Source organism: Bufo bufo, chromosome 2 (genome assembly GCF_905171765.1).
Source record: "Bufo bufo chromosome 2, aBufBuf1.1, whole genome shotgun sequence".
In the NCBI taxonomy this organism is placed as follows: domain Eukaryota; kingdom Metazoa; phylum Chordata; class Amphibia; order Anura; family Bufonidae; genus Bufo; species Bufo bufo.
In genome coordinates this window covers 196935238-196961134 of record NC_053390.1, presented here as the reverse complement: position 1 = coordinate 196961134, position 25897 = coordinate 196935238, and the positions used below count along the sequence as shown (strand labels likewise).

The following is a 25897-nucleotide window of genomic DNA, read 5'->3' as shown; positions in this document are numbered from 1 at the left end:
CTCCTGGAAAAAATTGATTATATTGGAAAATTTTCAAAAAAATATAAATTTCAAAATTGTTTCTCCATCTGCCATTATCTCTTGTGGAAGACCTAAAGGGTTAATAAAGTTTGAAAAAACAGTTTTGAATACCTTGAGGGGTGTAGTTTCTAGAATGGGGTCATTTTTGGGAGGTTTCTATTATCTAAGCCTCACAATATGACTTCAAACCTGAACTGGTCCATAAAAAGTGGTATTTTGAAGATTTCTGAAAATGTCAAAATTTGCTTCTAAACTTCTAAGCCTTGTAACATCCCCAAAAAATAAAATATCATTCCCAAAACAATTCAAGCATGAAGTAGACATATGGGGAATGTAAAGTCATCACAATTTTTGGGGGTATTACTATGTATTACAGAGGTAGAGAAACTGAAAATTTGAAATTTGCTAATTTTTCAAAATTTACGGTAAAAATTGTATTTTTTTATGCAAAAAAATTAACTTTCTTGACCCAATTTTAGCAGTGTCATGAAGTACAATATGTGACGAAAAAACAATCTCAGAACGGCCTGGGTAAGTCAAAGCGTTTTAAAGTTATGAGCACTTAAAGTGACACTGGTCAGATTTGCAAAAAATGGCCTGGTCCTTAAGGTGAAAATGAGCCCGGTCCTTAAGGGGTTAAAAAATGTATTTTAAAATATTAATATCATTCTTTCTCAAAGTAAATATATCAAAAATTATTAATAAGAGGTGGTAGGACAAGAGTCCCACAAAAAGGGCATCTCATTAGAACATAAGGTTTTAAACTTAAACTGCTAGAATTAAAAGAAGGCTGCTAAATAATTACATATGTATATAATGCTTTTGGGGGAAATGGGGCTTATCGTCATCTGGGGAATAAAACATATATCTTCCCCAGCATAGGAGCAGTAAGGTCATCTTGATCCTTTCAAGTAGATAATCATACAAGTTATAAATTAGGTCAGTGTAAAACTAGAGAAAGAATTAGGTCGCTTATTACCAGCATAGTCTGTGTATGGATGGGAAATTATAGATGCAAACAGATTGCAGAGTAAATAAAACCTATTAGTTTGTATGTGTATAGTCTTTATGTAACAAATATAGTACAGTGGAGACTAAAGATGTTAATTTCAGGGGAAATTACACTTTAATACTTACACCATTCTACAGTTCAAATCTACATATAGGCGAAAAATTTATACAAATGCTTAAAGGGGTTTTCCAGGAGTTCAGTATTGATGCCTTATCCTCGGGATGGGTCATCAATATCAGTTCAATGTTTAAAGAGCCTCTTAAAGCTGTTTGAAAAGGCATCACAACCACAACCAAGCACAACCATTTTAAAAAGCACGGTGCTATGCTTGATATGCTGTTAGGATACCACAGTGATCATCGGCATGATTTGAATTAGCGCATGCACAGTGCAGAGCTCAGAGCGGGAAGACCCTCATGTGCTACACTGCGCCTGCGCTGATTTAAATCTTGGCAGCAAATGCGTGAGATTTCCAAGCCAGGCATCTGAACAGTGAGGATGCCTGATCCTATCAATCAGGGTATGATGGAGACAGTGGACAGGAGAAGGTAAAGTGGTGGTCTGAGGTGTTAAGCTACCTCCTCGGTGCGCCAAGTACCTAATTTGCATAGGAATAAAAATATGACTTTCACTGCAACAGTATATTCTATTGTGGCCATAAATGGCTAATTTTATTCACCATGAGGAAGCCTAACAGGAATTACACCTGGTGGGGTTGATCACCATGACAAATGCTCTTTAAAGGGGTTGTCTCACTTCAGAAAATGGCATTTATAATGTAGAGAAATTTAATACAAGGTCCTTACTAATATATTGTGATTGTCCATATTGCTGGCTTGATTAATTTTTCCATCACATTATACATTGTTCGTATCCAGGGGTTATGTCCACCACTGCAGTGTAGATACAAGGTGGTCAGGATGGGAGTTGGTGAGCATGAATCCTATGCACACTCCCACAGTCCAGGACACCAGAGAGGCCGCCACTTTTTCCTATAGTGTGCAAGCACGACCACCACTGCTGGATTACAAGGTAGTCATAACCCCTGGATACAAGCAGTGTTTATTTCTGAGATATGAGCAGCTATATATACTGTATATATATATATATATATATATATATATAAAATAAACACTTGCCCTACTCTAGGCTCTAACTAAAACATGAGATGTGTCTCTCTGACTCACCTATACATCACAGTTCACACACTGAGACACTGAGGGTGGATTTATGCCAGACTGATTACAGCAGGCTTCACCTGCGATCATCTCAGGTAGAAGGAAATACCTGTCCTGGAAGGGTGTGGATTGGCAGATCCCACTTTCAGTCCTATCTGCCAATCAAAATAAAATCCAACTCAGAACTATGCTTTGCTGAGACCACTGCCGCTCTCTGGATTTTAGTTGTCTCACCCATCTGAGGTACCTGAGTGGGACATACATGCCTTCCAGCACTGTTCCCATTACCACATCCCCCCCCCCCCCCTCTTCTTCAGACCGGAAGTCTTAGCATTTTCCCACATCGTACCATGCCCTCTGGAAGATGTGGCCTGTGACACATTTTCTAGTTTATTCTGGCATGCCCAGGCTAGCAGAGCTTGGTTTTTCATAAACATTAACTTTCTACCTAGTATAAAATGCCTTCTGTGCCCAACTAATGGCCAGATACTCTCTACTGTTTTCCGAGTGACGATGACACGCCCTTGCACTCTTTGATTCTTGCGCTCATGCTCCCTTGCTTTGCAGAGCTCTTTCAGCAGAGCATGCTTCTCGCCGCTCACTCCTTTTAAGCGCATCTGGTTCAGTTCTTCCTTGTCAACTCGCGGTTTCCCTTCCAGGGACCTCTATTTTGTCCCCACTTTTTTTTACAGTTTTTTCAGCATTTCTGCTTCTAAATTTGCTAGTTCTGGAATGATCATGAGTTCCATGCTCCATGCTTACCTCTCTTCAGCAGTGGTTTTCTCAGATTTGGCAGCAGTTTCAGAGACCTCTCCTTCTTCAATGGCTTTTGCCACTTCGGCAGACTCTCCTTCAGGCTCTTCTTTGATCTCGGCAGTGTCTGAGAATTTCTCCCACTCCAACTCATCGGCCTTAACTTCTTTAGCCTTTGTCTCTTTAGAGTCTCCCATCTCTTTGCTAGCCTTCTCATCCTTCTCGGACATGGCATCATATGCTGGCACTCTTAACTCCTCCTCCTCTTTCTCACCAAGGTTTGAGGCACCAGGGACTTTAACAGACTCCTTGACTTCTGGCATTCCATCCAGAGGGTCAGCCAGGGCCTTGTTCTTCATTCGTGCAAGCTCCAGGAGAGCCCTCCCACCGTAGTAGACAGCATCTGCATGCTGGTTGTCTGTCTTCTCGTATTCCTTCCCCAGAAGGCTTCCTGGAAAGCATGGACGATGGAGCGGATGTCTTTCATGGCCAGGTCCTGGCTACTCACTGCCATGAATTTTTGGGCTTCTGCATCCATATCAACTTGTTCAGCAGAGACATCTTCCATCTTCTCTGCCTCGGCCAGCACCGCAGCGCCACCATCTCTAGACCCATTCTTAACAGGCTCTGGCTTGGACTTCTTGCCATCTTTCAGAGGACTATCCCCTTCAGATTTCTCATTTTCCTTTGATTGAGCAAACATGTCATCTCAGGAATCTCTTGCCTCTAACTCTTCAAGCTGAGTCTTTACTCTTCTCCTGGACATCAGGCAGTAGACCATTTAGTTCACTCATCTCGTTCTGGGTCTCCTCCTTTGACCCCTCTGAAGCCTTCTTCAGTTGCTCTGTGAAGACAGCTAGTCCCTTCTCTATCGCATCTAGGGACCATGTGGAGAGAGAGAAATCGCCCTCCTGATTGAAGCTGTACTGACCTGTCAGGTAATCTATCACTGCCTGGGCATGGGTCTCAGACACTAAGCAGACGTCTCCCCACTTAACTCTCGTCTCTTCAGGTATAACTGTCGTCTGGTCGCTACTAGTAACCACCTTAGTTTCAGCGGACCTTGACATGGCAGCCTCACTCTCTGAGTTGCTATTAGTCACAGCACATATCTCACATATACCACTCATGTCATTATCAATTCTGACCTCCGGGTCCACACATGAGCTAATCCCCACCTTGGACATTTCTTTATTAACCATAGAGCACCGTGGAGACTGCATATCCATCTCTGGTACGTGCGGTACACCCTCTGGCCCTGCCACATTTTCCTGCACATTTTTACTGCACCGCCTGCACCCATTGTTTACAATGTGTTTTTCCCTTACACTCTTATTTAAAGCGATAGGTACAGGTTCTGCAGGAGTTACGTCACTTTCTGCAGAAGTGTTTCCATTTTGCCACAAGTCCCAAAACAAGGGGAGATCCTGGCCAACATTTCCTCATGCATGAGCCCTTTTCCAACATCAAGTTCACAAGTTTCAGTTCTCACTGGAGTCTCACCCTCAGTGAGAGCCATAGGATAGACCTTGCTATTCATATGAACGTCCTGCACATAGTCCCCAGCTACACAAGGAATAATAGGAACAGTCTTACCCACAGACGTCACGCGTTCGTCAGTCCCAGGCGATGAGGGAGCTCCAGGAACATCTCCCCCGAGATCACCATCCTTCTCCTGGACACTAGGAACCTTCTGCCTTTGACTCCTGGTCACCTGACTCCTGGCTATAGGACAATCAAGTGCACACTTTTTGACTTGACAGCATCTCCAGCAGCACTCTCTCTGTTGCGGGACATCTGCAACACCTCAGGTAGAAGGGAATACCCATCCTGGAATGGTGTGGATTGGCAGATCCCACTTCCAGTCCTATCTGCCAATCCAAATAAAATCCAGCCCAGAATTAATAAACAAAACTGTCTCAGCAATCTATGCTTTGCTGAGACTACTGCCGCTCTCTGGATTTCAGTTGTCTCACCCAGCTGAGGTACCTGAGTGGGACATACACGCCTTCCAGCACTGTTCCCATTACCACTATATATATACTGTATATATATATATATATATAGAGAGAGAGAGAGAGCAAAAATCGGACTGCACTCCAGAAGACTCTTCAATAAGTCAATATGTTTTATTCACCCATGAAGTGGCAAAGAGCGACGTTTCGGCTCATACATGAGCCTTTCTCCCTTGAGTCATACTTGGACCTTGCACCCTCCCACTTTCCTGTTTTCTTTTTGGAGTGTGCTGCCGGTGTTTTTTTCTAATATATATTGAGTTTTTGAGGAGACATGAAGTACAAAGAGGACAGAAAGTTGGGATGTGGCTAATGAGCAGCAGCACTGGTATGCAGTCTCCATTACCACAGTCTGTCGTATGCATCCTCTCTGTACTTCAGGTCTCCTCATGAACCCCATTCCTACAGAGATTCAGAAGTTCTGTTTTCAGGATCATAATCCCTGACAAGCAGAGCAGAGAGGAGGATGATCAGCTCTTTAGCTCAGTGTTGAGAAGTAACTTGTCCTCCTGTGTGATTAGGACAGGTTTTGTGTGCACCATTTTATTTCTCCTAATGATTGCTCCCCAGACAAAACAAGCCATTATAACTAATGATAGGTATTTGGGAATATATTTAGAAACTAATAGTTTTTAAAGTATTTTCATTTTCTTAATTCCTGGAGAACCCCTTTAAGGTTAAAATTAGTTATGTCACTAAGGGGTTAAAAATGCAATTGTGTCTTCTGAGTTGTGCGCCAACAATATTTACTTCAGACATATTAAAAATCTATAATGAAAAAAAAGACATTTTCCAGTTTTTTTCCCCTAATTTTTAATGTGACTGTCAGGAGGTTAAAGTGGTTATCTGGGCTACAGCTATTGATGACCTATCGACAGTAATGCCAGTAACAAACATACCCGCACTGCTCCTTTGGCAGCCCTCCAACCATGCCTGGAACATACTTTTCATCTCCTACCAGACCTATAGGGCGACACTTTACAGCAGTAATAATAATGATACTTGCAGTATGACAAAAGACATCATAACAATATGCATCATCTAGATATCCTTTTTCTGTGGCCCAAATGTATTAATGCATTGGCAGTGCATCTTTTTTCTGGTGTATTTTACAGCAAATTTGTGTCTTATTTGCTATGTAACACATGTATTAACCATTTGTGTCAGAATTTAGAGCCATTTTAGACATGCATGTCTGTTTGTAAAAGTGGAGTGAAGGGCGGCCATGCTTTGCTGCTTGGCCAGGATTTCGGTATATATATGAATTCTGACTTTTTAAAATACAGTAAATTTATTCTCACTCCAGTTGGTCGGTGGCGTAAAATATTAAGGCATTTCTGCATTAAAGATGCAACAAACTCATCAACATTGTACGACATCTTGAGAAATTTGTTGCAAAAAGCATAGACGGCGCCTCCAGCAAAACTGACTTCTAAAATACCACACACCATAAATTTCGTCTGTGAAGACACGCCTGTTAGTGCTAAACTTTTGTGCTGATATTTTCATAAACTGCTCGCCAGTAACCATTATGGCCAATTATTCTTCCCATGTGTGCAAGAAATCAGTACATACAAGCATGGTGTGCAGCTGTTTGTGTGATTTACCCATTTCACTGAAAATGTGCACTAACTAAATAAGAACAGAATGAGCCTTTAGTTTTATTAAAGGTAGACTGGGGCAGACTAAGGGTATGGTCACACGGTCAGGTTTTCTGATGCAGCTTTGGAAGCCAAAACCAGGTGTGCACTTCAAAACAGAGGAGAAGCTTTTGACACCTTCCAAAACTGCATCCGGAAACCTAAAAGTGTGACCGTACCTTACCTTAACAGTGGTCTGAGCCTCAGGAATAATGATCATAGGCCTCTTATTGGTGCAGTGACCTGGAGGGGAGAGGATGGGAGGAGTGGTTGTGACCCTGAGAGGAGTGGTAGTACGCACAGTTTACATTGGCAATCTCCCCCTCTGCCAAACTCACACTAACCAGGGGAGGGGGGGGGGGGGGGCAAACCAGGTCCATCACACTGGTAAACAGAAAAAACCCAACAGTGTAAGCACTCATAACAGGTTAGTCTACTTTCACACTAGGGTTTTGGTTTCCGTTTGTGAGATCCGTTCAGGGCTCTCACAAGCGGTCCAAAACGGATCAGTTTTGCCCTAATGCATTCTGAATGGAAAAGGATCCACTCAGAATGCATCAGTTTGCCTCCAATCAGTCTCCATTCCGCTCTGGAGGCGGACGTCAAAACGCTGCCTGCCTGATGAAGCAGAGCCAAATGGATCCATCCTGGCACACAATGTAAGTCAATGGGGACGGATCCATTTTCTCTGACACAATCTGGCACAACAGAAAACGGATCTGTCCCCCATTGACTTTCAATGGTGTTCAAGACGGATCCGTCGTGGCTATAAAAGACATAATACAGCTGGATCCATTCATGACGGATGCATACAGTTGTATTATTGTATTATACTGCGGCATCCGTTCACCATAGAGTTCCATAGTAAAAAGAAAAAATATATATATATATTTTTTTACTATTGTATATGTTTTTTTACCGGACTCTGCAGGATACAAGAACGTGGTGCGCTGCGTTTTTGTATCCTTTTTTTGTAATGTATATGTCAAACGGAGGCATAAAATGTGATGTTAATCCACCCTAACACATAGTTAAAATGACATGATGCAAGGATAGATAGCAGGTAAAGCGCCATCACTGGCACCACACAATACCCGCTAGAAAATTACTCAAAAATACACATGATGACTGAACCATAAACAGTGAACAGGCAAAGTACACTTGTTATAAATCAGTCCAAAGCGTTGCCTGAGTTCATACGGACAGTCAGCGGTCTAAAACATATAGCACATGAGACATAACTCACCCATTGGCATGTGTAGCCACAGATGGCGCCACCCTAATGCCCGATTCAGCGTGCCTTCAGCCAGGGGTAGCGGCATCATTTTGAATCATGTCATATAAGCCCCTCCACAAGAAAGTTCTCCGACTCATTATTAAATTGTATCAATCTGAGTCTAAGCAGAAACAGGATGAATGTACGCCCGATAACACCTCTTACGGCTCCAGCGTCACGCTGCGCATATGCGAAATCACGTGGAATGCGCCATGTACTGACCCAGGACCATCACCCTGGTAACCTGAACAGTCTGCCAATTTGTTAACCCTATGTTGCCTTATACCAGGGATGCTCAACCTGTGGCCCTCCAGCTGTTGTAAAACTACAACTTCCATAATGCCCTGCTGCAGGCTGATACCTGTAGGCTGTTCGGGCATGCTGGGAGTTGTAGTTTTGCAACAGCTGGAGGGCCGCCGGTTGAGCATGCCTGCCTTATACTTTGCAGTTGAGTATATAAACATAATAAATCCCAACATTTAACTCGTACATTAACTATTTGTCAATAACTAACCCTTTGCAGTAATCCTACCAGGGTACTGCAGCGGCCAGCATAATTAGAGCGCACTTGATCAATATCAGTGCTGTTTTTTTAATAATCATTTTTGAGGATTCGATGAGAGGCTCAAGAAGAAACCCTTTTTTTTAATACTTGTGCTTCAGAAGTACCAGTGCTCTGGTAGGCAACTGATTACTCTGATGCAAATAAAGCAGCCTGCTCAGAGACTGCTTTGCATTGCATCTTGTACACATAGGGAAGAGGAAGTTTGCATTTTATGATATTATGAATGTCATTTGCTTACGAGCGTTTTCCAAAATCAGCCATATGTTCCTGTGGAAGCCAGTTTCTCACCCTGTATAGGAATATGTGTTTAGAGCATATGTGCTGCTGGGAGAAAAGTAATCCCCTCCTAATTCAGACCTTTGGGCTGATCTCATGCCTGTGACTGATTCAATTATGAATAAGCTTACCATTCACATTTGCAAAAAGTTTCTCATGAGAAATTTTTATAAGTTTTAATTGCACTTTTTTTGGGTTGCTTAACTTATACTAAATATATTGTATAGATTTCCACGGTGTCTTACTTTAGTTAATCCTGCCTATCTGTTTTCACTGGCACTTGTAGATAAAATATGTGCTGTATGTTCCCTTTGTGACTGATATCATTATTCAGAAGATCTTTAAACAGCTTTAGCCAGTTTATGACAAACAGGGCATCGAGAGATGTCTCATTTTTTGTGTTTCCATTTATAGTTTTTAGGGTGCACTCACATGTGGCAGAATTTTCTGCCAGAAAATCGTCAGGTGCAGTTTTTTTTTTTTTTTTGGTGTGAATTATGATGCGGATTTTGTTGCGTATTTCCTGTATGAGAATTTCTTCATTCAATTCAATGGGAATTGATTCTGCAGTGGAAAACATTGCGGAAAATTCTGCAACTAAGGCCGAGTTCACACGAACGTGTGTGACACGTGCCTGTGCTGCGGTCCGCAAATAGCGGGCCGCAATGCACGATCGCCGGCCGTAGGTCAGCCGCATCGGATCGCGGACCCATTCACTTTAATGGGTCCGCGATCCGGCCGTTCCGCTAAAAGATAGGATTTGTTCTATCTTTTAGCGGAACTGAAGAACGGGACGTAACCCCACGGAGGCACTCCGTAGTGCTTTCGAGGGGTCCCGTCCCATGCGGCCGTTCCGCGATTCCGGATTAGCGGACCCATTAAAGTGAATGGGTCCGCATCCGTGATGCGGAATTCACACGGAACTGTGGCCGTGTATTGCGGCCAGCGATTTGCGGGCCGCAATACGGCCACAGATCACACACTTAGCCTAAATCTGTGCTGATTTTGTTGCAAAATGAATTTCCCTTTGAACTGAACGGAGAGATTCCCATGCAGAAAATCCATAACGCAACATTATTTACGCTGCAGAATGTAAATTCCACAACAGAACGCAAGGCAGGGATAGACAATTTTCAGCCTAAGGGCTCATGCACACGAATGTATTTTCTTTCCGTGTCTGTTCCGTTTCATTTCCATGGGTCTGCAAAAAAATGGAAGTTACTCTGTGTGCATTCCGTTTCCGTATGTCCGCTCCGCAAAAGAAATAGAACATGTCCTATTATTGTCTGCATTACGGACAAGGATAGGACTGTTCTATTAGGGGCCAGCTGTTCCATTCCGCAAAATACGGAATGCACACCATCATCCATATGAGTTCTAACGGAATAACATGAGAGAAGGCTTGATGTTGCGGATTCTCTGAATGCATCTTTATGTTTGGAATGTATTAAGAGTGACACATTTACGGGAGTATCTTTTTGCGATGATTTATTAACCACTGTGCACCACTTTTCTGGAGTAAAGAAAATTCACTACTACCATATTTACACAAAAAATTTTAACTTTTCTTCCCTCTTCCCACTTTAAAAAGGGTCAAGAAAAGTGAGCAACTAAAAGGTTTGTCCAGGATTAGAAAAATATGTCTGCTTCCTTACAAAAATGGCATCACATTTGTCCATGGGTTGCGTTTGGTATTACAGCTTGGCTCCATTGGAGTCAGTGAGGCAGAATTGCAATAACGCATGCATCCTGTGGACAGGGGTGGTGCTGTTTTTGGAGAAAACAGCCACGTATTCCTAATCTCGGACAACCCCTTTAATGAGGTTAAAGGGAACCTGTCACCAGTTTTACGGTGTCCTAACTAAGGGCAACATAAATAAGTGACTGATTCTCTTAGCAAAATGCTGGGTCACTTTCTTTAATTGACCCAGTCAATCTGCCAACATCTTGTATTGAAAAGCTCCAGCTCATAATGATGAGTCCTGAATCTTCCCGCCTACCTGCTGCTGATTGACAGTTATTTTCCATATGAATCAGCAGCAGGTGGGCAGGGGAGTGGCTATAGCTCTGAATTAAAAAAACGCTGGACTCACTGACATCACGCTGGACTCAAATCAGCTCATTAGCATGCTGCATGTGGCATCTTTGTGTGTATATTATGAGGTAACCATCTGTCACACCAGTAAGTGAATACATCTAAGGCACTTTTTAGTAGTTAATGATTGTATATAATTAGTTAGATTATAATCAAATATCCACATGACAGGTTCCCCTTAAGTGGGACAGGGTGAGGCCACTATCGGTCTGGCAGATATCACGGACCCAGAGGTGCACCACCAATGAGGCCAGGAGAGGCGATCACCTCAGGCAGCAACAGGTAGGGGCAAGAAGGGGGCAGCTGAAGGGCCATGGGCTGAAGGGAAGGGGTTAGATTAAGAAATTGTCATTGGGAAGGAGGGGGCGCTATAAACATTTATGTGTGCATTTTTTATGCAATGTGGACCAAAGTGGTGCATATTTCCATTATTTTATCTCAGTCAATGGAAAAACAGGGATGTGTGAATAAACACATTAAAATAAAAGGATCTAAGTGGTGTCCATGGGCAACATGGACAGAACATATCCATGAGTCACTGACATGTGAATAAGCCAATCTGGTTTAATCAGTTATACCATCACATAACAACCATTAGCTGTCAGGATTTTACCAGAACAATAGCCTGTCCTAAATGCTGGTAGTGACTGTTCATGTGGGCAATTAGGCACTACTAAAAGCCAAAAGTATAAGGGAAACCCACTGCTTAGAAACAGCATATCCTATATCTTTATAGGGGATTAGAATTACAAAGTACATGTGGCTGTGAATCCTCTGCTTTCGATCAAAGAGGTTTTTCCCATTGTACTTCATGATGGCACATCGCAAGCTTATCCCACCACTTACTAAGTGGTGAGGAATCCAACTGTGAGGACTCCCACAATCCTCAAAATAAAGGCGCAACAGCCTTGAACAGAGCCGCATCTGCCATGAGGTGAGATTAGCATCTCGCCTCAAGCGGCAGCCGACCTGCCTCTAAAGGGGGGTGGCAGTTTATGTCAGGGCATTGCCACAATATATTTATATACTTCCACTATGTGGTTGCATTATAATATAGGGGACTACGAAGAGGGGGGAAGTATTATATATAAAACCTTGACAGGGGGCCATTATATTACAGGAGGACTATGGGGGGAGAGCATCATGGAATGAAAAGATGTGCCCGGACTTTTGACTGGTACTGTGTATTATAAGTAGAGATGAGCAAAGTTATCAAAACTTTGATATCAAAACGATTTGGCTGCTTCACCAAAGTTCACAAAGAAATTTGATTTGTTACGAATTACTTTTGTCACGAATCGCATTCCATTGTATGTAGTGGGTGCAATGATAGGGAACAGCGATCGCGCCGTCCCCCGTCATTGAACCCCTCAGATGCCACTGACTGCGACATCTGACAGTCACATCCAGACTTTAAGGGGTTAATCAGGGGTTAAAAACAAAAATATACATACTCACCTCATCCATTTGCTTGTGGAGAGATCATCGTGGTCATCTTGATTGAAGAAAACGCACCAAATCTCCCGCTTGCTGATGTGAAGAAGTCACCAATGTTGTCATCACGCTGACCAGGCACGGTGATATCATCACTGATGACAAGATTTGTCATGTTTTCTTCAATCAAGATGGCCGCAACAGCAAATGGATGAGGTGAGTATGTATTTTTTTGTTTTTTACGATTTCAGGAATAACTAATTTGTTACCAAAAAGCGCAAGGAAATTCGGCTTTGAGATGAATCAAGTTTTTCCTGAAATTCACATCGAAATCCACTTCATTAAAGGGGTTGTCTCACCAGAAAATGGCATTTATCAAGTAGATAAAGTTAAAGGGTTTCTGTCAGCAGGAAAATGGTTATTAACCCGGCTGACATTAGTGATGAACTAACGTCCGCTGAACATAACTATATTAGTGCCATCTCATTGCGTGCCACCGTTATTGAGAAAAAAGGACTTTTATATTATGCAAATGAGAGTCTAGGAGCAGGGGGGCGTTGCTCCTGTTCCTAGAGGCTCCGTTCTCCTACCTATGGCCACGACCTGCTACACTTGATTGACAGGGCCAGGCAGCGCTGGTCTCCTCTTGCCGGCCCTGTCCGCCGTGGAAATCTCGCGCCGCCACGTTTTGTATTCGGCGCAAGCACAGTGAGTGAAGCCGTCAGCCAGCGAGCCCTGTCAATCAAGTGTAGCAGGACGTGGCCAAGGGTGGGAGAACGGAGCCTCTAGGAGCAGGATCAACGCCCCCCCTGCTCTTATAGGCTCATTTGCATATTATAAAAGTTATTTTTTCTCAACAACGGCGGCAGTGAGATAGCACTAACATAGTTATGCTCAGCTGACATTAGTACATCGCTAACCATTTTCCTGCCGACAGAAACCCTTTAATACAAGGCACTTACTAATGTATTCATTTTTCCATCACATTATACACTGCTCATTTCCATGGTTACGTCCACCCTGCAATCCATCAGTGGTGGCCGTGCTTGCACACAATAGGAAAAAGTGCTTAATGGGTTAAAGTCAGTGACTGTCAATTTACATTCTTTTCAGTGCAAGTTTCCAGAGGAGCTGTCCCCTCCATTTGGCAATATACATAGGCAGGGGTGCACCTAGCCTTTCTGCTGCCTGAGGCGAAAATTGAAACAGGGCCTCCACCCCCATGCCAAATTCTCAATCTGAGGCCCCCTGCACACGAACATGTGCACCCCATGGTCGTGCTGTGGCCCGCAAAATGCGGCCACAATGCACGAACTAAGTCCGTGGGGCAGCCGAAGCGGATCGCGGACCCATTTACTTGAATGGGTCCGCGATCAGGCCGTTCCGCAAAAAGATAGGACTTGTTCTATCTTTTTGCGGAACGGAAGTACGGGGCGAAACCCCATGGAAGCACTCCGTAGTGCTTCCGTAGGGTTCCGTTCTGTGCTTCCGTTCCGCACCATTCCGCATCTCCGGATTTGCGGACCCATTCAAGTGAATGGGTCCGCATCCGTGATGCGGAATGCCCACGGAACGGTACCCGTGTATTGCGGATCCGCAAATGCGGTCCGCAATACGGCAACGGGAAGCACACGTTCGTGTGCAGGGGGCCTAAGGGCTCGTTCACACGACCGAATGGCTTTTTCTGTGTTTCTCGGGCCGTTTTTAACTAATCTGTTTTCCTGTTTTTTTGTTTCAGTAGTGTTTCCGGTTCCGTTTTTCCATAAGGCATATACAGTATACAGTAATTACATTGAAAATATTGGGCTGGGCATAAAATTTTCAATAGATGGTTCCGCAAAAACGGAACGGATACGGGAGACATACGGAGTACATTCTGTATGTGTTCTGTTTTTTTGGCGGACGAATTGACTCAAATGGAGCCATGGAACGTGATTTGCGGGCAATAATAGGACATGTTCTATCTTTGAACGGAATGGAAAAACGGAGATACGGAAATGGAATGCATACCGTTTTTTTTTGCGGAACCATTGAAATGAATGGTTCCGTATATGGAACGCAAAAAATGGCCTGTATACGGAACGCAAAAAGGCTGCCGCCGCTGCTGTACAGTAATAGATCATACAAGTGTATTACTGTACTGCGGCGGCGGCACAAAGCGCACGGCGTCATAGCAACCAATGACGCCATGCGCTCCTGCACTAAGCAGGATGCCAGTCCGGTATCTCACGGACCATGTTCCACGGACGTGTGAATGCAGCCTTACCCCTTCCTTTCCAACATTATATACAGCACTACAAGACATACAGGAGAATACAACACCACATACCTCTTACATCCAGTGATGTCTCCTCTGATGTAGATATTCTCTTTCCTCATCTTCTCCCTTCAGACCAGACCATAATAATGATTTCTTACAGCCGTGTCTGAGACATCTTAGTTTCCTACTTTTCCATCATCCTCCCACCTTCTGAACACCCCATCTTGCCACCCCCAGTACTGTGCTCCCCAATACTATACTGCAGAAAAAGAAACAGCATATACATGCCCCTTATAATCTGTGCGAGTACAAAATAATGTCCTCATAATGTGTGCCAGTACAAAAAAATGCTCCATAACGTGTGCCAGTACAGAAAATACCTCCTCTATGCTCCCTGTAGAACCAATGTCCCCATAGCAGCCCCATAACGTGTACTAATCTCCCTACTGTGTTCCAGTACATAAAATACCCCCTAGAGAGTGGACCCAGTAGAGATAATGTCCCCATAGTGCCCCTACAATGTGTGCCAGTATAAAATACTCCTATATAGTGCCCCCAGTAGATGCCCCCATAGTGCTCCCCATAAGCTGTGCCAGAACAAAATTCCCCTATATAGTGCCCCCACAGTGCCCCCCATAATCTGTGCCAGAATAAAAATTCCCTTATATAGGGCCCCCACAGTGCCTCCCATAATCTGTGCCAAAATAAAAATTCCCCTATATAGTGCCCCCACAGTGCCCTCCATAGTCTGTGCCAGAATAAAATTCACTTATATTGTCCCCCCCAGTAGATGCCCCATAATATTCCTTTCCCCCTTCCTCAATTTGACCAAACTGCACGGTGTCAAATAAAAAAATAAACACTAAGGCCTCTTTCACACGGGCGAGATTTCCGCACAGGTGCAATGTGGGAGGTGAACGCATTGCACCCGCACTGAATCCGGACCCATTCACTTCAATGGGGCTGTGCAGATGAGCGGTGATTTTCACGCATCACTTGTGCATTGCATGAAAATCACAGCATGTTCTATATTCTGCGTTTTTCACGCAACGCAGGCCCCATAGAAATGAATGGGGCTGCGTGAAAGTGCACCTGTTTTGGACACATTTGTGCCTCGTTTGACAATTTTCAGTTTTAGACTAAGGGCTCATGAACACAATCGTATATTTTAGTTTGTTTGTTCCGCAAAAAAAAATTAACATGTTCTATTCTTGTGCATTTTGTGAACAAGCATAGGCATTGTTACAATAGATCCGCCAAAAAACAAACAGATGTAATACGGATGTCACATCATCCATATTTTTTTTTGCGGATCAGTGTTTTCCGGACCGCAAAATACATACAGTCAGATGAGCCCTAATTCTGGTGACTTTTTCTTTTTTTTGCTAATTTTTTTTATTTATATAGGTGCACCTATTTTATGCATGAATTAGGCACAAAAACAGTCTCATTTTGATTCCATTCCAGAGGTGGCTTTGTTTTTTCTTCAGCTTTTTGGTGGGGCAACAATTTTATTTAAAAAGTCGCATCTTCTGGTAGATGTGCACCCTTTCACAAACCTAAACACGTGTATATGGCTGCGACTTTTTATATCCAATATGGGACACTTTTATATCTGATATGCAACTTTTTATGTCATGTGCGATTTTTTCTCTACACCTAAGGCCGCATGCACACGGCCGCTGTGCGGCAGTTCCGTGCATTGGGGAGCGCACGTGCAGCGGGCCGGACCCATTGAACTTGAATGGGTTCGTGGTCTGTCCATACCGCAAAAAAAATATGACGTCATATTTATTTGTGGTGTGGAACAACGGAAAGAAACACCACCGAAGCACTCCGTAGTGCTTCCGGTTTAACCGTTCCGTGACTCCGTTCCGCATCTCCGGAAATGCGGATCCATTCAAGTGAATGGGTCCGCATCCGTGATGCGTGGTGCACACGGCCAGCGGCCGTGGATTGCCGACCCGCCATTTGCGGCTGTGTGCATGAGGCCTAAGGCTAGGGCTACAGGACGACATGTGTTGGGCGACACATAGGGCCCAACTACACTGCAACATGTGTTGCGCGACAATTTTTATAATAATAGTCTATGGTGTCGCACTGCGACATGACAGTAGCAAAAAATCCATCCAAGATGGATTTTTCTGCGACTGTCGCAATCGCAGCATGTCGCAGTGCGACACCATAGACTATCATTATAAAAATTGTCGCGCGACACATGTTGCAGTGTAGTTGTGCCCTATGTGTCGAGCGGCACCTGTCGTCGTGTAGCCCAAGCCTAATTTCTGAGCCGACCAACGAGTAGTCTAATCGGACACGGTCCACCTGAGCCCTAATGAATACAAAGACATCTCGCCATCGCCTGCTGTGCGACTCTTTATAACTACCACGCAAAATACTGACAGACTAATCCGCTACGCAGAGACAAGCCTTAAAAAATGAATTATTTTTTTCATAATGAAACGAAAAAGATGTAAAGATGAAACAGTGATGATAAAAGTTCCGAAACCGTGCCTTGTCACTAAGGAGTTAAACGCCGCCCTCCTCGCACTGTCGTTTGCTTCACCTTTTGACAAAGGCGCTGATTTATAATCCCAGCCTTTGAAGTTACACCTGAAAGAGACTTAGGAGGGGCTGAAAGCTTTAGACATTGCAATAAAAGTCGTATTGTCAACTGGTTAAAAAGAGAAGGAAAAAAAAAAATACAAAATCATTTGTCTCTCGCCAGTATGTATCCTGTCACATGATGGTGGTAATAGGATCCCTCAGTCAGTCCCTAGAATCACCACTTAGGTTTGGGTCTGACTGCAGTTGCTGTGAAGCGTCTGTAGGGTTCCCCTTTGCCTTATCCTACAATATCTCTCTCTTTCCCTCTCCAGTCTGTAACAACAACCGAAAATAAAAGGCATCCCCCAAAGCTGAGCCAGTCCCTCTCAGGATCTGAGCAAATGAACAACCTGCTACACGTCTAGGGGAATCCTTGGCTGCCTGTCACTCTCCTCACATATTCAGCTCAACTCAGCAAGGGGAATGGATTTGTTGAGACTTTCATTGAGGATCCTGCTCTTGCCTTCAGTGCTGGTGCTCTGCTCTGATCTCTTTCATTCTGGTGAGTGCCGGAGGGTGGAGGGGACATAGCTGACCGGCAGCCTCCACTTCTGTCATTGGTGCAGCAGGATTTGGGGGAGAAGGGAGGGAGGCAGCAGTCTGCCTTGGGAGCTGGGGTAGTTTCGGTGATATTGAGGTCATTGTGGTCTTCTACCGCACTTACACTGCTGTTCCAGGTAGATATTGTTGTCTCATGAGACTTCCTCATATGTCATTCAAGCTGCAGTTACCTGAACGGTATCCGGTAGATTTTGACAGTGAACTGGGTCGATCCAAATCTTGGAATAATTAACGGAGAAGGAAATTTGGGAGAATTGATTTGCCAGGTTTGAGATTTGCAGTCAATTAGACCGCTTTACCTTCTGGAGAATCGATCCAGAAAAAGAATTTGTACAATTTCACTTATCTCCGCTCATCTTGATTATTAGGGTAGGGTTAATTCTGAATCTTTAAAGGTAAAATGACAAATACCTGTTTCTAAATCCATATGTGACTGCTGAATGTATTTAACAAGACAGTTTTTTTTTGCATGGAATTGACCGCAATGAAGATACGTGTTAAAGAACTACAAGACTCATCATGTCCTGTCAGCCACAGGCAAGGTGTCTGTTCCACAGCAGCTGGAGAGCCACATGTCGCCGACTGCTGGTGTTACAGACGTGTTCTCTATATCCAGGGGTTAGGACTCATGCACATGACAGTATTTTCTTTCCGTGTCCGTTCCGGGTTTTTTTTCAGCCCGTATGCGGAACCATTGACTTTAATGGGTCCGCAAAAAAAAAGGGAAATGACTCAAGTCCGTTCCGCAAAAAATGAGAACATGTCCTATTCTTGTCTGTTTTGCGGACAAGAACAGGCATTATTACAATGGATCCACTCTAAAAACGACTGCAACACGACTGCAACACACTGTCATCCCTTTTTTTTTTTTTTTGCGGATCTGTGTTTTTCAGACCGCAGAATACATACGATCGTGTGCATGAGCCCTTATTATAGACAGATGAATTAATAATTTCGCACTTTTGCTTAGAACGGGAGAATTTTTAGAATCCCTTTGTGGCAAGATGTACCTGTTAGGGTCCATTCACACGTCCGCAATTTCGTTCTGCATTTTGCGTAACGGAATTGCGGTCCCATTCACTTCTATGGGGCAGCACCATGTGCTGCCCGGATCCGGAATTGCGGACCCGCACTTCCGGGTACGCAATTCCGTTCCCCAAAAAAATAGAACATGTCCTATTCTTGTCCGCAATTACAGACCAGAATAGGCATTTTCTATTAAGTGCCGGCGATGTGCGGTCCGCAAAATGCGGAACGCACATCGCCGATGTCCGTGTTTTGCGGATCCGCAAAACACACACGGACGTGTGAATGGACCCTTAGAGATGAACGAAGTTTGAGAAAATTCACTGAATTTTACTAAAAATTGGCTTTGTGACAAATTACTTTGTCACGAAGTGCATTTCTTTGTAAGTAGTGGGTGCAATGACAGGGAACAGCGATTGCGCCACTCCCTGTCATTGTACCCCTCAGATGCCGCGTTCATCGCCGATCGTAACATCTGACATTAATATTAAGGTCTATAATAAAAATAAATAATAAAGTCATACTTATCTCATCCGTTTGATCACAAAGAGCCCACCTCCGCCATTTGGATTGAAGATCCAGTGCAAAAACTTGCGCGACACGTAATGACGTCATCATGTCGGCTGGTGTGGTGACGTCATACATCACCGCGTGCAAGATTGTATGTGAGATCTTCAATCAAGATGTCGTGGCGGGCTCTTTGCACTCAAATAGATGAGGTGAGTATGATTTTTTATTTTTTTACCCCATTTCAGGGAAAATTAATTTGTTACCACAAAACATGAGAAAATGGGGCTTTGCGACTAATTGAATTTTTCCTGAAATTCGGATCAAAGTCCACTTCGGACAGTTCGATTCACTCAACACTACTACCTATACTGTCAAAATGTCTGATTATATGATATGTTGTGATTTCTAAACAGGGTCATGTAAGGACTGGTAAGGGTGACTGTGTCAGGCTTTTGTCCGGCTGTAGGGTCAATGTCTGTTGAGTAGACTTGGCTTGCATTGGACGTGTGGGGCTCAGTATTTGCCTACAGAAATATCAGTACATTGTTTGCTTCTGTAGAACGGTGCAAAGAAAGAATAATGACCCAGTTTACTGTGTGTGACAGGAGGTTTACAATGCAGTGAACAGACGAAAGCTCTGTATGATCAAGTGCATGTTTTCTTAGTACATCGGAACACATGTATGAACATGTCATACTCCTTAACTATGCTGGGAAACCTTGCAGCTTGTAACATGTACCATAATTATGAATAAATTATGCCATTTATCCGGAACACATAACAGCAAGCAGCGATATTTTTATTTTTCGTGAGGCTATGTTTTCTCATACAGGCCTGATGTAGTCGCATCTGATATGAGTGACCGTTTCATAGCATGTTTATGTGCCATCAAAGAAGGCCACAACTTTAACAAAAGCTCTGATGGACAAGTGGCAGTACTCGGTGTAATACATATGACAAGGGTGCTGGGTGCCAGTGGGTGCAGACAAGGGTATTTAGATGCAGAGATAAGGCAGCAAACTTGCGGCAGGTGTATTCATTCAAACCCCATTGTATTTACGCTAAAACACCCCCGATGTAGTCCACGTTTCCCTGATCCTCTGTGATATTTGGCCAGCCCTATGTTAGAATTATTTGATTTTCATCTTGATTAGAGATGTGTGGTTCGGGTTCGATTTGGCCGAATTGATTGACCGGGTCTGAATTGACTCTACTCAAATCAAATCTGCTTCAATTGGTTTTAAAATTGATGTGTGACTCTTCGAAGGTCTCCTAAGACTCAGATTTTGCTCTTTTTTTTTTACAATTTTTTTAATTATTTCTCTCCCCCCTCCCCTTCAAAACTCACCAGAATAGAGTAATCAAAAATTTAGATGAGTCTCGAATTATGACAATTTGTTTAATTTCCAATCAATTATCTCATCTCTTCAGATGATCGGTCCTTCCTCTGTGGTCCTTAGACTATCTGCATGCATAATGTCATTCAGGGTCGTAGTCAGATATCATCTGCACATGTGGAGGAGATGCCCTGCTGTTCAGGTTAGTCAGCAGGGGAACTTATGTCACAAATAGAAACAGATTTGTATCCTGAAAGGATAATAGATGGGGGCTGTTTTAAGCACAGGGCATACTGATATTAACTTCTTCAAGGCCAGACATTTCCCTATGGGATTAAACACCTGTTAAGTCTTAGATTAGGAACATAAAGGTCTACGCTATATGGATGTTTTTTATTAGTCCAATTAAAAAAGATCCTGTGGTGTGAAATATGGAAGGAAATTAATCACTAATCATTAGGCCTCATTCACACTGGGTAATAATGTGTGGGTTCTTATGTGCACCACTATCATACCAGAAATATGATCACTCAGGACAACGGGTAATAAATGTATAAAACCACTTAAACTGCTGAGGTTTGAGAAAAACAGCCTGGTTAAAAACTAAGTATACGGAAATGTATAATTTTATATAAGAAGTATAAGAAATGCAACTTGCGCACCAATGGATGCACACCAGTGGTGCCAGGTGAGGACTTTATAGTCGTAGAAGACAGTAGAAAATCAACAACATTATGACAAGTTCATCTGTGTTGAAGTTTATTAACATATGTTTGGTATCCAGACACAGGCCAGGCTGATATGGTCTTAGAAGAAACTAATTTTACAGACCTTTTTTTCCCCAGGATCTTTTCATTGGTAAATCTGTCAACATTCCAACTTCCAGGTTGGAATTCCATTTGCCCCCACAGCCATTGAAAAAGGTCTGTATGGACTGAAATGTTTTTTTTCAGACCTTTTTCACGCAACGCTGGCCCCATAGAAGTGAATGGAGCTTTGTGAAAATCGCATTGCATCCACAAGCAAGAGCGGATGCAATGCGTTTTTTATCGGATGGTTGCTAAGAGATGTTGTTTGTAAACATTCAGTTTTTTATCATGCGCGTGCAAAGCGCATTAAATCACATTGCACCAACGTGATAAAAATGGAACAACCGAATGCGATCGCAGACAAAACTGAATGGACTTGCTTGCGAAATTGCGCAGTTTTCAATGAACGCATTCGCAACGCATCCGGACCTAATCCGGACACGCTCGTCTGCAAGGGGCCTAACACTGGTAAATAATTGATTAAAAGTCTGTAAGAAATACTATAATTAACGATTGACCTCTTTCTCCACTGACCGGCTGACTGGATCTTGAGAAATCTACAGTCATCGTGACTTGGTTTTGCCCTTCAGCCTGTGAATCATGAGATGACGTTCGCTGTAGTCGTTTTGCAGTAATGTGATGTAATGCGCCCGTCTGGGACACATTCTCATGCACTCGCATTGTGTCTGACCACTCTACTCCTACTCCTCACTCTTTGACATTTGACAGCAGAACACTTGGGTAGCATAAAGAAATCATTATCCTCACCATGGAGAACATGTGAGTCAGGCTACAAAGACTTCGGCGGCCAAATGTTTTCATTTCGTTTCAGCAAGTGTAGCCATGTGATGTATGTATTCTGAACATTCTTACAATGTTGCCAGGCCTGCTTCACATTTTTGGGGGAACAGAACACATTGTAACATTATGAAATATGCCAGTAGGGCAGGACATTCTTGCTGCATACCTTGTCACCATGGAGGCTTCTATACGTTGTTTGCTGCTTTCATTTCTACCGTCTTCCCAATACGGGAGGGTGAGGTTTAGCAGATATCTTGATCTGGACTGAAATTATAACAATAATGATCGTAATGTAAAAAGTGAACTACAACAAACACAACAACCTGGCGTCTTTTTTCCCCAAAAACAATGCCCGAACCTTCCACATGCTGTGTACGGTAGGCAGCTCAGCCTCACTCACTTCTATAAAGCTGAGCTGCAGTACCAGACACAACGCATGGAGAGGTGGGGCACTGTGTCTAGAAGAAAGCCGATGTGTTGTATGACCCCTTTATACTGTCAATATACATTAGCCTGACTGCCCCCTCATATCTGAAGAAAGAAGATGTTGTACGTTTTTGCTAGAAGCACATGTCCTCTGTGGTGCAGTTTCTTGAGGCAAAAGTCATCAGTGAATCCAGAAGGAGGGAAAGTATGAAGAAAAAAGTGCTACTTCTACTCTCTTGCATCCACTACAGCAGGAATGGCTAACTTGCGGCTCTCCAGCTGTTGTAAAACTACAATTCCCACCATGCCCTGCTGTAGGCTGATAGCTGTAGGCAGTCTGGCTATGCTGGGAGTTGTAGTTTTGCAACAGCTGGAGAGCCGCAAGTTGGCCATCCCTGCACTACAGCCTTAGTTTAAAAAGTCTTAAAGGGACACTAAGCAGGAATGGTCTTCTACAAATTTGCTAGAGAAACCAGGAACCCCTTCACCTTGATGTTCTGCTTGGTCTTCATTGCAGATGGAGCAGTGGGGGAAGGTTTCTGCAACTGCAAGATGTCTCTTAGGCACAGTAGTTTAAGCTTTTTTCTTTTCCAGGAAACCGTAAATGACGTTAAAAGACTATACATAGTGTATTTCATGTCTAAGCATATGTTTAAGGGAAATCTGTCATGTAGGTTTCACTAACTACCAGCAATGGCCATCAGAACATTGTACAAGCATTTCAAACATGCCGTTATATTAATTGACTTTTTAGCGAATATCCAGGAAATGCACTTTTAATCCTATGAAAAATGGCTCCCAAGTGCCCATATCGGTGGCCTTGGGTTTTCAAAGCGCCCATGGCCGCCTCCCCTCCCTGCTGTGTGCTCCTCCCATAAGCTCCCCAGGTTTCCTTCCCTCTTCCTGACCTCATGATGATGCAGCTCTTCCCCACTGTGTGCCCTCCCCTCAGCTTCCAAGGCTTCCTACCCCTCTTCCCTGATGTTTTCACACAGCGGGGAAGTGCTGCATCATCGTGACATAAGGGGAGGAAACCTTTGGAGCTTAGAAGAGGAGCACATGGTGGGGAAGAGAGTCAGGGCACTTTGAAAACCCAAGGCTGCCCATCTGGGCACTTGGGAGCCATTCTTCTGAGGATCAAAAGTGCTTTTCCTGGACATTCATTAAACAGACAAATTACATAAAGGCATGTTTAGCATGCTTGTGCAACATTCTGATGGCCATTGGTGGTAGTTATACTAGTGTGACAGACTCACATTAATATATTCCTGCTTATCTGCATTTTACAGCAAAGGCAATACTGTGATATAAAGTAATGTCAATCCCATTTACCTGTATTTTAGTCATCACATTGAAAATATATATATATATACATATATTCTGGGGATTTGCTCTGGTAGACAGGCTTGCGGAAGCAGTATAGAGGCAACGACAACGTCTTTAACTTAAACAGTTCGGTGTTTATTTACACACAAGGATAAGCAAAACAAAGTCAGTTTCAAGGAAAACAGTCACCTTGAGTCTGATGTTTGTTCACACCATGCAGCAATGCAGAAGAGCTTGGACATAGCAGAAAACCACCTGCTCTCACGCCAACAAGGTAGCAGATCGTGCAGCTGCCGAGCAGGGGGGCCTTCTGTCAGTGACAGCAGGGCACCCCAGAGAGAAGGCAGGGACAGTTCCCAGGTGTCCCTGCCTTCTAGATCGCTGTATACACAGCGCTCAAGAAGCGCTGTGTATACAGATCAGGAAGCGCTATGCCGCTTCCTGTCCCAGCCCGGTGAACATGTGACCGCCAGGGACGGGGGAGTGCAGGAGCTGTCGGGTCTTCCATAGACCATGATCAGCTCTGCACTGAGGCTATACAGCGCAGTATATTGCTGTGCAGCCTCTATGGGGAGTGCATTTCCCCTGTAACTGGGCTACTATGCCAGCCCCAGTTACAGGAGAAGTCAATAGTTAAAAAAAAAAAATGAAGTTATATGTCCCCTAGAGGTCTTTTATAACCTAAAAAAATAAAGTTTCACTTTTTTTCGTAAACCCCCCCCCCCCCCCCAAATCCGTTATTTTAAAATTTAAAAAGATAGAAGGAAAAAAACAAGAGACATATTTGGTATCACCGCGTCCGCAACGACCGGCTCAAATAATATCACATGATCTACCCCATTAGGTTAAAGCCGTAAAAATTTATGTTAATCAATCAAAAAGTTGCATGTACCCCAAAATGGTAGCAATAAAAACGTCACTTCATCCCACAAAAAATTAGCCCCCACACAAGACTATAGCCAGAAAAATAAAAACAATATGGCTCTATGAAACTTGCAACACAAAAACATGATTTTTTTTCTAAAAATGCTCCTATTGTGTAAAATGTAAAAGAAATAATAAAAAATAGACATATTTGGTATCGCCACGTCCTTAACGATTGGCTCTACAAAAATATCACATGATCTACCCCATCAAGTGAATGGCGTAAATATTATGCCAAAACTGCTTTTTTTTGTCACCTCACCACACTAAAACATATCAATTAATCAAAAAGTCGTATGTACCCCAAAATGGTAGCAATAAAAGCTCACCTTGTCCTGCAAAAAACAAGTCCTCAGACAAGACTATAGCCAGAAAAATTACAAAAATATGGCTTTAAGAAAATGGCAACACAAAAACATGATTTTTTTTCTAAAAATGTTTTTATTGTGTAAAATGTAAAAAAAAAATACATATTTGGTATCATTGCATCCGTAATGACCGGATCTATAAAAATATCACATGATCTACCCCATCTAATGAACGGTGTAAAAAAAAATTGAAAAATGACACCAAACTGCTTTTTTTTGTGATTTCACCTCCAAAAAAATTAGATACAAAGCAACCAGAAAGCCAAATGTACCCCCAAAATGGTGCCAATAAAAACTACATCTTGTCCCACACAAAATAAGCCCTCACGCAGCTCATTCAACAAAAAATTAAAAAAGTTATTTATTTTCAATCCATGACAAAATTCCATGTTAGAAAATCCAGATGCCGCTCCTTCCCTTCTGAGCCCTGGTGTATCCCCAAATAACAGTTTACAACCACAATTGGGTTCTTACTGTATTCAGGAGAAAATGGGTAGCAAATTGTGGGTAGATATTCTCCTGTTATCTTTTGTGAAAAAGAAAGTTTGGCCCTAAAGCATGTAAAAAAAAAACTAATTACATTTTTCATTTTCACACTCAAGTATTAAAAATTCAGTGAAATGCCTGTTGAGTGAAGTGCTCCTTGTGTGGTGTAGTTTACAAATGTGGTCACTTTT

General features: G+C 43.0%; 1 protein-coding gene across 1 annotated transcript in view; it reads left to right on the top strand.

The window, feature by feature from the left end:
- Window positions 1–17392: 17392 nt before the first annotated feature.
- The window catches only part of KREMEN1 (kringle containing transmembrane protein 1), a 185907-nt gene continuing 177402 nt past the window's right edge, over window positions 17393–25897 (top strand). Inside the window, exon 1 of the mRNA XM_040416012.1 lies at window positions 17393–17634. Within this exon, the coding sequence (XP_040271946.1) occupies window positions 17556–17634 (79 nt within the window). The 5' untranslated portion in view covers window positions 17393–17555. The remainder of the gene's footprint in view (window positions 17635–25897) is intronic.